The sequence below is a fragment of the Corvus kubaryi genome, unplaced genomic scaffold (assembly GCF_017639235.1).
Source record: "Corvus kubaryi isolate FWS band 111438036 unplaced genomic scaffold, C.kubaryi_AGA036_p1.0 split3-131, whole genome shotgun sequence".
In the NCBI taxonomy this organism is placed as follows: domain Eukaryota; kingdom Metazoa; phylum Chordata; class Aves; order Passeriformes; family Corvidae; genus Corvus; species Corvus kubaryi.
The window spans coordinates 6,964,272-6,977,342 of record NW_024582083.1 but is presented as its reverse complement, the minus strand read 5'-3'; the positions used below and the strand labels follow the sequence as shown (position 1 = coordinate 6,977,342).

The 13,071-nt window shown below is 41.0% G+C and overlaps 2 protein-coding genes across 4 annotated transcripts in view; one reads left to right on the top strand and one right to left on the bottom strand.

The window, feature by feature from the left end:
* WWC2 (WW and C2 domain containing 2) overlaps positions 1-8,599 on the bottom strand; it is a 95,513-nt gene extending 86,914 nt beyond the window's left edge. The window contains exon 1 of the mRNA XM_042014925.1: positions 8,287-8,599. Coding sequence (XP_041870859.1) covers positions 8,287-8,417 — 131 coding nt within the window. The 5' untranslated portion in view covers positions 8,418-8,599. The remainder of the gene's footprint in view (positions 1-8,286) is intronic.
* Positions 8,600-8,671: 72 nt separating this feature from the next.
* DCTD (dCMP deaminase) overlaps positions 8,672-13,071 on the top strand; it is a 58,036-nt gene continuing 53,636 nt past the window's right edge. Inside the window, exons 1-2 of one of the 3 annotated variants that reach the window (XM_042014930.1) lie at positions 8,672-8,811; positions 9,589-9,633. In XM_042014930.1, the coding sequence (XP_041870864.1) occupies positions 8,687-8,811; positions 9,589-9,633 (170 nt within the window). In that variant the 5' untranslated portion in view covers positions 8,672-8,686. Of the gene's footprint in view, positions 8,827-9,588; positions 9,634-10,230; positions 10,251-13,071 lie in introns of those variants that run through there. The other 2 variants (XM_042014929.1, XM_042014935.1) reach the window with 2 other exon arrangements.

Here is a 13,071-nt window from a genome sequence, read left to right as displayed (position 1 = left end):
TGGGTCATACCTCCTCTTCTGGAAGCATTAAGAGAATGACATAGCAAATACCCTGCCCAGAAGTGGCCTAGAGAGCAACAGGAAGAAGAGACTAGAATTGTTCCTCCACCATGTGATCCCAACAAAAACACCGCCATGCAGCTATACGACAGGGAACACCTGTGCTTTGGTCAAACCCATCTTGACAAGATGCTACTAAGACATACGCCTGCCACTTAGCAAAAAGGCAGGCGACATTCATCATGCACTGGGCATATTTTCTGCCATATGGCATGATGTGCTTGTACACATTTTGCAGACTATCAAAAGTTCATCTGCCATATGATTAAAAACAGCCCCATTCCCAGGCAGACATTCCCAGCTCCATGAGGGAGGTAAGCTCTTATGAGCTCTTATGACCATTGAATCAGAGTAAGAAATCTTCACCAGACAGATCTGTAAGCCTTAAAATGGGCTTATCTGGACAAGACTACAGTTTAGCACTTGGAAGTACTTTTAAAAGAAACAATAGGTGTGAAAAGTACTACTCCTTCATTAACAAAAAGAGAAAGTTGCTAATATAAAAAGAATGTCCTCACAGAGTTTAGTTAAAATACAGATTCTTCTAGATCTTTCCCCCTATACCGAAAGTAAAAAAAATACTGGTATTTCTAGACACTGAAAGCATGATTACCAGATCAATCAGCATATTATGGAAGGCATTCCAGTAGGTTGTTCTTTTTGTTTTTCAAATAAAGATTGAAGTTTTATTTCATGAATTGAGAAAAATAGCACAGACATATCAAAGCAAGTCCAACTTGAAATATTGTATTTCACACAGCATGAGTATACAGAAGATTGAGTTTGCTGTCCCAAGATAATGTGTCTTTACATACCCACACAATTACTTTGAATACAATATGTATTCAGAGTTGATGAGATGAAGTTGCTTTTCTTCAAGTACAAACAGTATCCAAGTTCAAAGGACAACATCTGATCTTGGTCTATAAAATGCAAATGATTGTTTCAGTTGACAGAATAAACTGACAGACTACCTCTAGCCCGCAAGTCCTAACCAACAAAACAATTCCAAAAGCAAATTAACTTTTTAAAAGTACGCTTAAACAAGAGGGAAAAGGAATCTCTCCCCCAGGAAGCTCTTTTAAAAACAAGAGTCAGAGATTGACTTCATCAGGTAGGAACTTCACCATCATTAATGGTTTTGCACAGAAAAAGGAAGAGCAACAGTATTCATCAATATCGAACATGTGCTATTTAAAAAGACCCAAACCCAACACCCACAATGCAAATCCCTTCAAATTACTGAAGAAACACAAAAGAGAAAACCACAACTACTGTATAACTTCTCTTTTCAGCCAATAGCTGCTCCTTCCAAATGAAGGACAAGTCAATCTGTCCATACAGATGGCGACCTCAAATACATGAGGACAAATGGCTCCAGTTTGCTTTACACAGTAAGACATTAAAAATCTTGAATTACGCCATTATTCTGGTGAGACACTTTGCACCAGAGCATAAAACACATTTTATGAATAATTAGGAACAAAATGCATCAAAGAAGTTCTTACCTACTTCCATAAACAGTAGAAATTAGCTATTCATAAGCATATTGTCAACAGCAGCACATTCCCAAAAATCAACTAATTCTGCAACCATGCAATTACAAAATTCCTCTTCAACACAAGCTTCACAGCAACAAACATTTTAAAGATCAGTAAAAAATACTGCAACATCATAAGGGTTTCTTGGTGACAGAAAACATATTTAGGATCAGGACACCTGTGACAGTTTTACTACTGGCTCACCTAGGAAAGATGAACACAAAGACATGCACAAGAAAACAAAGGAGACACTCAACAAAAGAAATGGACACCTAAGACAATAGTTCCATGGCAACTAGGATTGATCTGCATCTTGATTTCTAGAGCACCATTCTCCCCTTTGGCTACCAGCTCTGGACTTGCCTCCTGGCTCACACTAGCATTACTACCCAGTCAATGACACAACATGCTGATTCTGCTGGAAAACAACCTTAAAAACAAGGGATTTCATTTTAGCCAAATCACTTCCTGGGGTCAGTTTTGGTGGCAGGAAGACATGTAAGCAGAACCATGCCAGTCTGGACTCAGTAGGCTGCATTATCCTCCTGAAATATTTTTCTACTTCCCTTCCAGGTTGCTTAAATTCATAAGAACTTAAACACCACAGCATAACAGTTGTGGAATCTTGGCATAATTTCTATTCTTGCCTTTCTGAAAGTGTATCACCATGGAAATATTACTGTATGTAAATATGTTTGTCCATTTTCAATCTTTTCCATTACTTCCAGGAGTAGTAGTCCAGTTTTCAGTCATCTGTGTAATGTATAAATTGTTAAATCACAAATACCTGTAACACTTTTCTAGGCTAAAAAGAAAAAGGTAGCAAGAAACCAAAACAAAACCCTTTTCACAAAATTCAACTTATCTCTTGATGTTAAAAACGTTAGTAAGTGGAACTAGAGAAATCCTCTTATCTTATTCTAATAACCTTAGTATCATGTTCAAAGCACAGAATTTTAACCAAACAGTTGAAGACTGGTTATTGAACTGGAAAAAAAATCAAGTACTCGTAATGCAATCTGTAGAGATCTCTAAAGTTATAAATAATTTTTCATATTTGATATATACATTGACTCTTGCTATTTTCCTTCACTTGTACAACTTCTCATTAAGTCTTATGTTGTGCATGACAACTATTGTAACAATATTATAAATCAAGATAGGTTTAAATCAAAATAGCTCTGGTAGGCAAGTACTACAGACATAGGTCTGGATAAACCACAGCCTTTACCACTTGTCCCACTTCACATACCAGGTCACAGTTCTTGGCTGTGACCAGCAGTACATACTTTGTGCACATAAGCAAATACTCTGCATCATTTCCTGACTTGTTAATTTCACATGCTCCAAGATGAAACACACAATGCAGCTCTATCACTCCCAGAAAAATAAAGAATAAAAGTGTTATCTCGGAGTTACCACAGCCATTTTCACTAATGCTAGAATCAACAATACACAGCCCTATGTAAATGACAGACTGGTTAGAAAACCCACATACACCATCACTTTGTATTTTAACACTGTCTGATGCTATCACAGCTATAGTAGCACCACAATATTAGAATTCTACTTTACACTGGATAAACAAATGAAGATATCAGAACTTCAGACACAGCTAGTCTCTCATTGCATGTTCAGTACCTGCATCATGGGTTTCATTTTGAATAAATACATAGATCAATTAAGTAAAAGCAGTCCTCAACCTGTCACTGAAATCAGAATGAGATACTAGACTGTTTCACAGGGAGCATGTGCATCCCTGAGCAGACAAGGAGGCAGGAATAAATTATGTAGAATTGGGATAAAAACCAGATATTTGGGGAAAAAATACTGCCCTCTGTCACTACAGGATTATTGCAAGCTGCACACCTTGGAGTGCCATTAAAGGATTCTCTACTAACTTTTCAAAAGAGCAAGTTGACCATTGCTTATCAAAGCTTGAATATCATAAAGTATGTTGAAACAATCATTTGGCAGCTCCACACCATCAAAAATGAAAAACCCTCACGCCCTCCTCAGTTACTAGCAAACAAGGGAAGGGAAGATCGGAAGGGAATGAGAAATGATGTGAGAAACTAGTGATGGTTTGCCATTAAATTCATTCTTAGCAAGCAGCAGCCTAAAGAAAGGCCTTATCAGATAGTTGCTGTAGTGGTACCTTAAATCATCAATGTTGAGGTTAGCACTTAGAATTAAGATCAATCCCTTCCAAACTGTAATAACTAACACTTATTATTTTACTCATCTGTCACAGCACAGCTTTCTTACATATAAGAAAGAATCAATCCAAATGTATCTTTGAATCTCTGATGATGCCTCTCACCATGTTATTCGATTTCAGCTTGCCTCTTATTTGCTACCTTTAAGGAACCCAGTGTCTTATACGACTCCAATTCCTGCTGTGACTTAAAGTCTTTTACCATGCACCCCTGAGCTACAGTAGTATTCAGGAATGAGACAGGATGAAAGTTCCCCAGCTCAAATAACTTCAGCTTCAGTATCTTCAGTCCTCACAGTCTCTGCTGTTCACAGGACAAGAGAAAGCAAGCTCCAGTGAGAAGGTAAGGAATAAGCTGCCCTTCTTTTCTAAGGAAAAAGGGCAAGCGACATTTAATTGCTGAAACCTAGTAAATTTTCTAATTCAGACAAATCTAGCATAAGTTACAGAATCCCATGCAAAAAATTGTAGTGTTTTCACCTCCCCAAACGCTGAAAGCAGCAATGGAAACTGCATTCCCTATTCACAAAGCAAACTCTTTCACAATCTAACTCGTAAAGTTCTCTGGTTTCTGCACATCCAATGCTTCTCAAGCTCTTTCTTAGTTACACAGTTAGCAAGTACTCTCAAAACATTTTAGCAGAAGTATACTATGAACTATTTCAAATTACAAATGTATTTTTAAAATATTTTAGTCCTCAGTAGAAAGCGAAGTGAGAACAGAAAGGATAGTTTTGTTTTCATAGCATCTCATTCCTTACCACTGACAGGAGTGGGACAGGAGTGCAGATAAAGATTAAAATGAAGATTACTCACAGCTTCAGAATTTGTGATGTAGAACTCGTTTTAGGCAAGCTATAAAAAAAATCGTCTGTTTTCAGTCAATTGTGATCAGCAGTGTGCATTGGACTATTTATTATGTAGAAACCCAGACATGAGAAACCCTGAATTTATGGTAAGAAAACCAAGCATCATCCAGCTGCTGAAAAATTCAGATTACCGAGATTCCTATCTCCCATTTCACTCCTCCTTCATGCATTACTCTGTTGGTTCCACTAAGGAATATAACAAACACGAGGCCTACTTCAAATGTGTTGAATGACAGAAAAAAAAGAAAAATTTTTCTTTTCAAATTCCTGTCCCACCCCAAACCCCTATTAATTATCAGAAAAAAAACCCCAAAGCAATACCTAAATCAGTATCCCAAGAACCTGAAAGAGTTTTCAAGGGAACTTCAAAAAAGAGTATGCATTCCTCTAACCCTTTTCCCCCTTTTCATCCGTTTCACCCTCTTCAGTCCATAGCTGTCTTTTAATATCTTCATCAAGTAGTAGCAGGATACAATTGATACTTTGGGCTATTTCCCTTCTTACAATAAGCCAGTTCCAGAAGAACTGTCATGACCAGCAAGTTCCCAGTTTGCTGTAGCTTGAGGGAGTCATAAACAAAGAAATCACATCTATAAGTTTAGTGAGTGAAAATGTTACTACAACTCTCACATTCTTGCCTTTTTGTTTCTCTTTCTCATTATATATCTTAAAGTGCCCTCTCTTTTGGGCCACCAGCCTTCAAAACAAATCAGCACAGAACAGTAAGTGTTTGGAGAGAAAATCACCGTTGAACAGTGCAAAACATTAAAGACCCTCGAGCTTCCACACCACTTCTAAAACACAAGTTAAGTCACTATTGCCCTTGAAAGTGTCAGATTCTCTAACATCAGTGGGATTATTCAGATACATAAAGTGGGCAAAACTGAAAAGCGAGTCCTAAGCTTGCAGCTGAAGTAAGTTTTTTTTCCATGGCTGTACACAAGGCTATAATTATATTAACAGACCTGCACCATCTAAGCAGTAACAAATACATGTACTATCAGAACAGTCTAGAAAAGAACATGAGAAAAAATATTTTAAAAACCCAACAACCACAAATACAATTTTCCAAGAAGCTTTTAAATATGGCATTTTCAACTGTCCTCTTATTTCTAGATGTGAATATTTTAAACTAGTAACAAAGACGTTCCTAACTGTGCTCAAATACACCTGGCAATTTACAAACATATGGCTAATGTCTCACAGCACTAGTCTTCAGTATTTGTATCTTCTAAATCAAGATTATTTTAGAACATCAAGCATGCCTTTTCTATGTAATCATCCAGGGAATGCAGTGTAACAACATCAGAAGGAATACTGTCTGTAAAAGCTTACCTATTTTTCACTTGCTTTACCAATGAAACAATTTAGAAGCCTATCTACTATAATATTCCACAGCTACATCATGAAAACTTTATGATGTCTATGAGAGAAAATAGTTGGGGGAAAAAAAAGTCCTAAACTATCATCAGATGAGGCAACGTGTTTTCAGTCATTCTTTAGAATCCATTACTTACATTTTGATAACTTAATGTAAGTTTTAGAAACAGCATGAACTCAGATTTTATTGTATTGACAAACTTGGAAAATCACTTTTCAACTTTTCTGACAGCAAGCCCAAATTATGTCCTGTATGGTTTCCAAGTATGTATTCTCCAAATACATGGAGGATAAAACTGAATCTAAAGCAAAATCATCACAAGACTTTCATTAATTTCTTATTATGTTTTCTGAAACAGGTCACCAATAGAAATACAGACTGCAAATAGAGATACTGTAAATACAAATACTGCAAGTTGCACATCAAATGGGCTTGTCAGTCTCTCTTCTGTGCAGGCAATTCAGCTTCACAGTTGAGCCATGTACACTAAAGCATGAATTCTCTTAAGGACCTAGGGCAAAATCCCTTTTTATTTGTTTTGCATGACTGACACAGGTTAACAATTATTTCAAACACTACTCTTCTGAAAAAGGTCTTTATAACCTGTAATGAGAACCAAGGAGGTAAAGTCTCAAGACTTGGTTTCCCTTTCACTGTAAGATATTAATGAAACAATACTTATCCTATCCCTATAGGATGGGAAACACACAAGTGTTACGTCACTGTCTATTCTGTTAATGAGAGTGAAGACTCAAAATTTACGATTGAATACAAATACTCTTGAACTTTTCAGGACTGCAGAATGTATTAAAAAATTAAATTAGTAGTATAATCATTGAGGCAGTATTACAACAAGTACACTCCATTCCACATTTTGCTTTACCCCACAATCATACTATCTTCTATTCTGCTTTGAAAACACACATTTAAGGTCTAAAACTAAGCAAAACTTCATATCCACTATTTCTAGAGACAGTAAAGCCAGAAGTTTTATAGTACCTGCATTAAAAAAAAAAAATCACCCAAGAATACCAGGTGTAATGAATAACATTGTCCTGTATACCTTATCACCTCACTAATATTTACAAGGTAATTAACATGATGTGAAGTACAGAGGAATTTAAGCATGAAGTTTGCCACTACTGGAATTTGCTGTTATAGCAAGTAAGATTGAGCAGTAGGCCTTACACACAATGCTCGTCAAAACTTCCCTCTGCAACTTGCAGCCAGCAAGCTTCCTCACAACTACTTTTTCTAAGTACACCTGAGAAATATAAACCAAGACCTTCATTTATAATTCATTGCTCCTTGTTTCATAAATGTATAATGTCTGTTAAAAGTTTGTTGTGTTTTTTTTTTAATAAGACTGCGCTGCTTTCAATTGCAACATTGTATTTCATAATATGCACAAAGTTTTGGGGTTTAATTATTTTCAGCACCACTTCGGACAAAATATATGTTTTGCAATAGGCATCTTGTGCGCCTGTGATCCAGCTACTAAAAAACAGTCATTGAAGCCGACCCACAGAGCCAGCATCCCTGTCCAGCCGGCAGACCTGCCCCCGGGACGCCGGGGCGAACAGCCTTCGTGCAGGGTACTTCACTCGCTGAAGCACTTCCACGGGAGTTTTACAGAGCTCAGTCCCGGGAGGGGCTGCGAACACGCCGGGCTCCGGCTGGCGGGGGCTGAGCGGATTTGGGCTTGCCGAGGCCTAGCGAGCACACGCGGCCTCCGCAGCCCCGCACACCGCTGCAGGGGGGGCAGCGGGGGGCACATGGCAGGCCCCGGCGCCCGGGATGCTCCGCCAGCCTGGAGGGAGGAGACAGCCCCGCTCGGCAGCGCCCCGGGGAGAGGGAGGGCGAGGACCCAGCGCCTCCGGTTTGGGAGGGACACGCAAACTTTGGTACCTGTCGGGAACTCCCCAAATGCCAGCGACCCCCGGCCGCTCCGGGAGGAACTCTACAGGCTTCTCCCTCTCCGCCCCAACACCAAGTCACGCCACGGGCTTAGAAACCAGGCTGTACCCATGCCGGTAGGAAGGAGGGCACAGTGTGCCCGGCTGCAAGCGGGGGCTTCTCCTGCCCCCCGCTCCCTGTCCCGAGAGGGGGCCCTCCGGCGCGCCCCCCGCCCGCCCGTCCGCACCGGCGCTGCCCCGGCGGGGCCGCTCCGAGTTCACCCCCCGCCCGGGCCTCGCCGCCTCCCTGCCCGCGCACCACCTGTCCCGGGGGTCGATCCAGCTGGTCTGCTTGGTGTTGTGGTCGATGTAGAAGACTTTGCCGTCGTAATCCCTCGCCTCCTCCCAGCCATCGGGTAAGGGAAGCTGCCCATTCCCCGCTTTCCTAGGCATGGTCGGACGGCGGGGGTAGCTGCTCCATAGGGACAGAAAGAAAGACGGGAAGCGGGAAAAGCCCCGACGGCCGGAGAAGGGGCCGGGAGCGGGGGCTCGCGGAAGCCCAGAGAAGCCCTGTGCCGCGGCCGGGTCTCAGTCCACCATGCCCGGGCTGCCGCCTCGCCCGCGCCGCGGCGGCGGGTCAGGGCTGCTGGCGGAGCCCAGCTGCTGTCTGGGCGCGGGGAGCCCGGCTGAGCCCCGGGCGGCCGCGGCCGCCGCTCATTAGCATGAGATTAGCATCCATCTCATCTGCATGCACATTCCTCCCGCCGCATTCCTCAGGGTTAACCCTGGCCGCGCTGCCCGCCGGGCCGGGCCGGGCTGGGCCGGGCAGGCCGCGGCCGCGGATCCGGTACGGCAGCGCCCGGTGAGGCAGCGCGTAGGGCAGGACGGCGGGCAGGAGCGGGGGAAAGGCTGCAAGAGGGGTCCGCCTGCTTCCATCGAGCTTCGCCCGCGGGCTCGGCCGGCGTGGAGGCAGGAGGCAACGCCCCGCGGGGGACGGGCGCTCCCGGGCCCTCCGGCCGCGTCCCCGCAGCCTGGCGGGGCAGCTGGCGGGGTCGGGAGCCCCGCGGTCACCGCCGGCCCGCGGGGGACAGCAGCGCCCCGGCATGACGGACACCGGCGCGTCCCGTTCTTTGTCTGCGAACTTGCCGCGGCCCTGCATCGGGTGGCGCAGGAGACTTTGTCTCGGGGCACGTCCTGGCCCTGGGAGTGCGGGGAACGTGCCCCGGGAAAAGGCAGCTTTGCCCTGAGTTGGGGCGGTGTCGAGTTCCTTCTCCCAGCCATTCAGGCCCCGCTAACCTCCCTTTTTCATCCTTGTGAACTCTCGCTAAACTCTAGTAAGGCTCAAGGGTTCCTGATAAGGACCTTGATATTTAAAATACTTGAGTTCAAAATTTAGATACAAATGGGAACCCCTCTTTAACCACGGAAGTACCTAAACTTAGTGTCTTTGGTTTTGTTCTTGTATGTTTGTTGGGTTTGGGTTTTTTTTGAGAGGCACCATTGAAGAATATGTGTACACCGTGTATGCCCTGGACTGTTGTGGCCTGAAAAGCAAGCAGCTAAGTCGCATGAAGTATAGAAACCAGGTGTGAGTTACTGAGTGTTTATCTCTCATTTGCCACAGGAGAAGAGTACCCCAGGCTGGTTACCATGGTTCAGCTGATAGAAGGTAACTTAATGAGCTCTATTAATTTGCATGTGTATCTGATTCCCAAGATCTGGCACTAGAAGTAGAGCTTCTGTGAGGGAATATGACTCTTTAGTTTAGCAGCTAGGACTCCTAGGTAATTGAAGTCCTTGTTGCCTAGAATGTTTTATTTGTTTTCATTTAAAGGTACTGGCTTTAAGTAACAAGATTTTCCTGGGAGAGGAAGTCTCGAACCCAGAGCTGTCCCTTTTTTTTTCTAGGTCAGTTTATCTTCTCCGTTATAGCTTTCTAGTATTCAGCTCTACGAGTTATTCTTCTGAAGCAATTTACACTTATTAAGTACTGGACTTGTTCAGTGCATAACAAGTTTTTGGATTCCACTTCAGAGGCCACATATCTGACAAACATTGAAGTAAATAATTTATAGCTATCTAAGTCCTACTGTTGGATCTGCTCCTAAATAGAAAAATGTACCAGCAAGGTATTATTTTAATTTAGCTAATTGCCAATCTGGTACAAATAAGATCTGTATTATTTTAGTCATTCTACTTGTTTCATTCTGCAACCTTGTCTGTAAATGACCCATATGCCTCTCTCCTCCAGACTCTCTTGAAGATTTTGACGTCTGTTGTATTAAGGTAATGTGCAGTGAAACTACATATGTGAAGTAAGGTCCTGGTAGTTAGCAGTGAAGAAAAACTGAGCTGTCCTAACTTCTCAATATCCATAAGAGTTGAGCCACTTAGGGAATGCAACTGGATCATTGCCTATTAAAGAGATTAAAGAGACAGATGCATTTATTTTCATTGAGAATATTAAGTTTCAATGAGCTGATTGGTTTCTAAAGGCCCGTTTTCTTGTCCATCAATAAAAAAAAATCCTCATTTTTACATTTATTTTGTGTACTTTTAAACAATCTACTCAATTTTATAATTTGTCTATAGGTGTCATCCTACAGTGAGAAACTACATGTGGCAGTTATGGGACAGGATAAACTGAATTTCCTTTTCCCTTTTAAAGTTCAATTTGCATTATCAGTAAGACATTTTGTTATGTAAGTTGATGAAAAGCTATTTTATTTCTGAAACCAGCTGCCAGTTACTTATCTTTGGCATTAACCAGGAGCTTTTATAACAATACAGCCTTTTTTGTCTTGAAAAAGCAGGCCTGTTGTACTGCAGCACTCCTGTACTCATAGTCCCTAAATAATCCACACAAAAGAAAGTATAAGATTAGAAAATCTGTAATACCAAGACAAAACTGAAACATCATTTGTGTCAATACTTCCTCTGAAGGTAGTCATGGTAATACTCGGGTATTACTTAGGGGGTAATACTCAGTTCCTACTCTCTGTCACCACCAAGGCAGCCACATTTTTGATTATTTGTCAGATGAGATCCACATGAGTGTGGATCTGATTTATAACCAGTTATAACCATGTTATATTACATTTACCAATGTAATACTTCTCATCAGAAGACATCAATATTTTAATTTGCACAAATAAATGGAAATTGTATTTCTTAAATTTTGAAAATAAGTACACTGAAGTCATTGCATAATTGTCTAATTTTTATGTATATGCTTGTGTGTCTATATACAGATGTGCTTACACTGAAGTATAAACTGCTGCATGGTGTTAGGCTCTCCCCTTCCTCCCTCTATTTTCCACTGTTTGAGTACTTCCTTGTGTTTGCATCCATAGTTAGAGTCTACAGTCCAGAATGCCAGTTTAGGACTACTTAGGCATGACAATATTTGAAGTCAGATGGACAAAAAGTAGGTGTTATTTGTGTAAATAGACCTTTAATATTGCCAGTGAGAACATACTGCCTTTTGAAGGTAGTTTCTCAAATACACCTCCTGCATCTCAACTGATAACCTGCCTAGCATGTTGTGCTGACATTGTCAGCTGACAGCATACCCCAGATTGTTTGGCTTAATTGCATAAGACAGCATAGTTCAGAAGATGTAGGCGTGCTTTATTCAAAACACAGAAAGGTGCATATGTGTCCAAAAGCATGGAACAATGTAGCTATGGCATGACTTAAGTATCTATCAGAAAGTATGATAAATAACAGGATGTAATCAATGCAAAGGGGCTAATCATTCCTATATTTTGCTTTGCATATGCATGTTTAATTGGCCTGAAGAAATTTCTGTGGTAAGTAGTACAGAGTTAAAGGATTGAGCTAAAGAGAATTAGAATTATAACTATTTTGTGTCATCTAGAAGAAGAAAAAATGTCTATGTGAAAATTCAGAACACAAGTATGGAAATGGCTGTATCCAGAGAGGAGGTCTTCAAAGGCCTATACTTGTACCCTGTCACATAACAAGGAACATACCTGCTCCAGTCTTTACTAATGTAGTTAATCTCCTGATACTCTCTTCGTGCTTCTTCTTTCACAGTAAGTCTGTTCCTGGAACTGACTGTGATCAAAAAATGTGTGTTTGTACCTTGTCCTTCCCTAATAGGAGACTCCCTTGATTTGATGATCCACTAGAGTGTCATCCCTGGTGAAATGTACAGCTGTTACAGCTCTAACTTGTACTATCCACAAATGGCTCTGAAGCAGGACCTGCAGCAGTCTCCCTGAAAATCTCCATAGTTCAGCTTTCACTGCTTGCACACAGAATTTGAGTACAGAATGAATTATGAAGTATGGTAACAGAATCAATTTCTAGAAGCATCTGACAAAAATGTTTGAAAATATATATTGGTTATGTTGGGGTTTTTTTAAACACTTAAGTCACCAAATATGTACAGTGAGTCTGACTTCCGTCACATGCAGCTACTGTAGAACTCTAAAAAGTAATCGGTATTTTCAGCATTATAAATATTTGTTTATTTAACAACAGTGAATTTTATCTCACAGCTGTGTTTTCAAAGAAAAAAGCATACACCAAAAATTTCTTCCATATGCAGTGAGATTTTTAGTTTTAAAAAGTGTTTAAAAAGTCCTGGAAAGAAAAACTGTGTACATGCATGAGGAAAGAAAGGAGGAGCTTTCTTCAGAAAGAAGCTGTTGTCAGCTTCTGATGCATGTATACGTCTGAGAGTAAAAGATCTTTGAGTAATACTGTTTCTGGTTGAATTTTTGATGAAGCTCTGCAGGATCAATGGATCCAGGTAATGTTTATACTCATCCAGCTTTTCTTGTTATTCCAAAGCCTGCTCTCTCCACTTATATCCAGTCGGACAGCTTGCTGCTTAGACAGTTCTACAAAGATTTCCCAGAGTATCAGTGAAAAAAGACGATACCAGGTTCTGCTTCAGATTAGTATATGCTAGCTTTTTTTCTCCAGAATTTTGGCCTCTTTTTCTTGCTTTCAGGCATGCATAGGAGAAAGTACTGAGCAATTACATATTTTGAGTCAAGACGTATAAATCTGAAAGTAAACATAGAGAATGATTTAAAATTATTGTTAGTCTGATTAAAAGTTTAGAGTAGAAAAT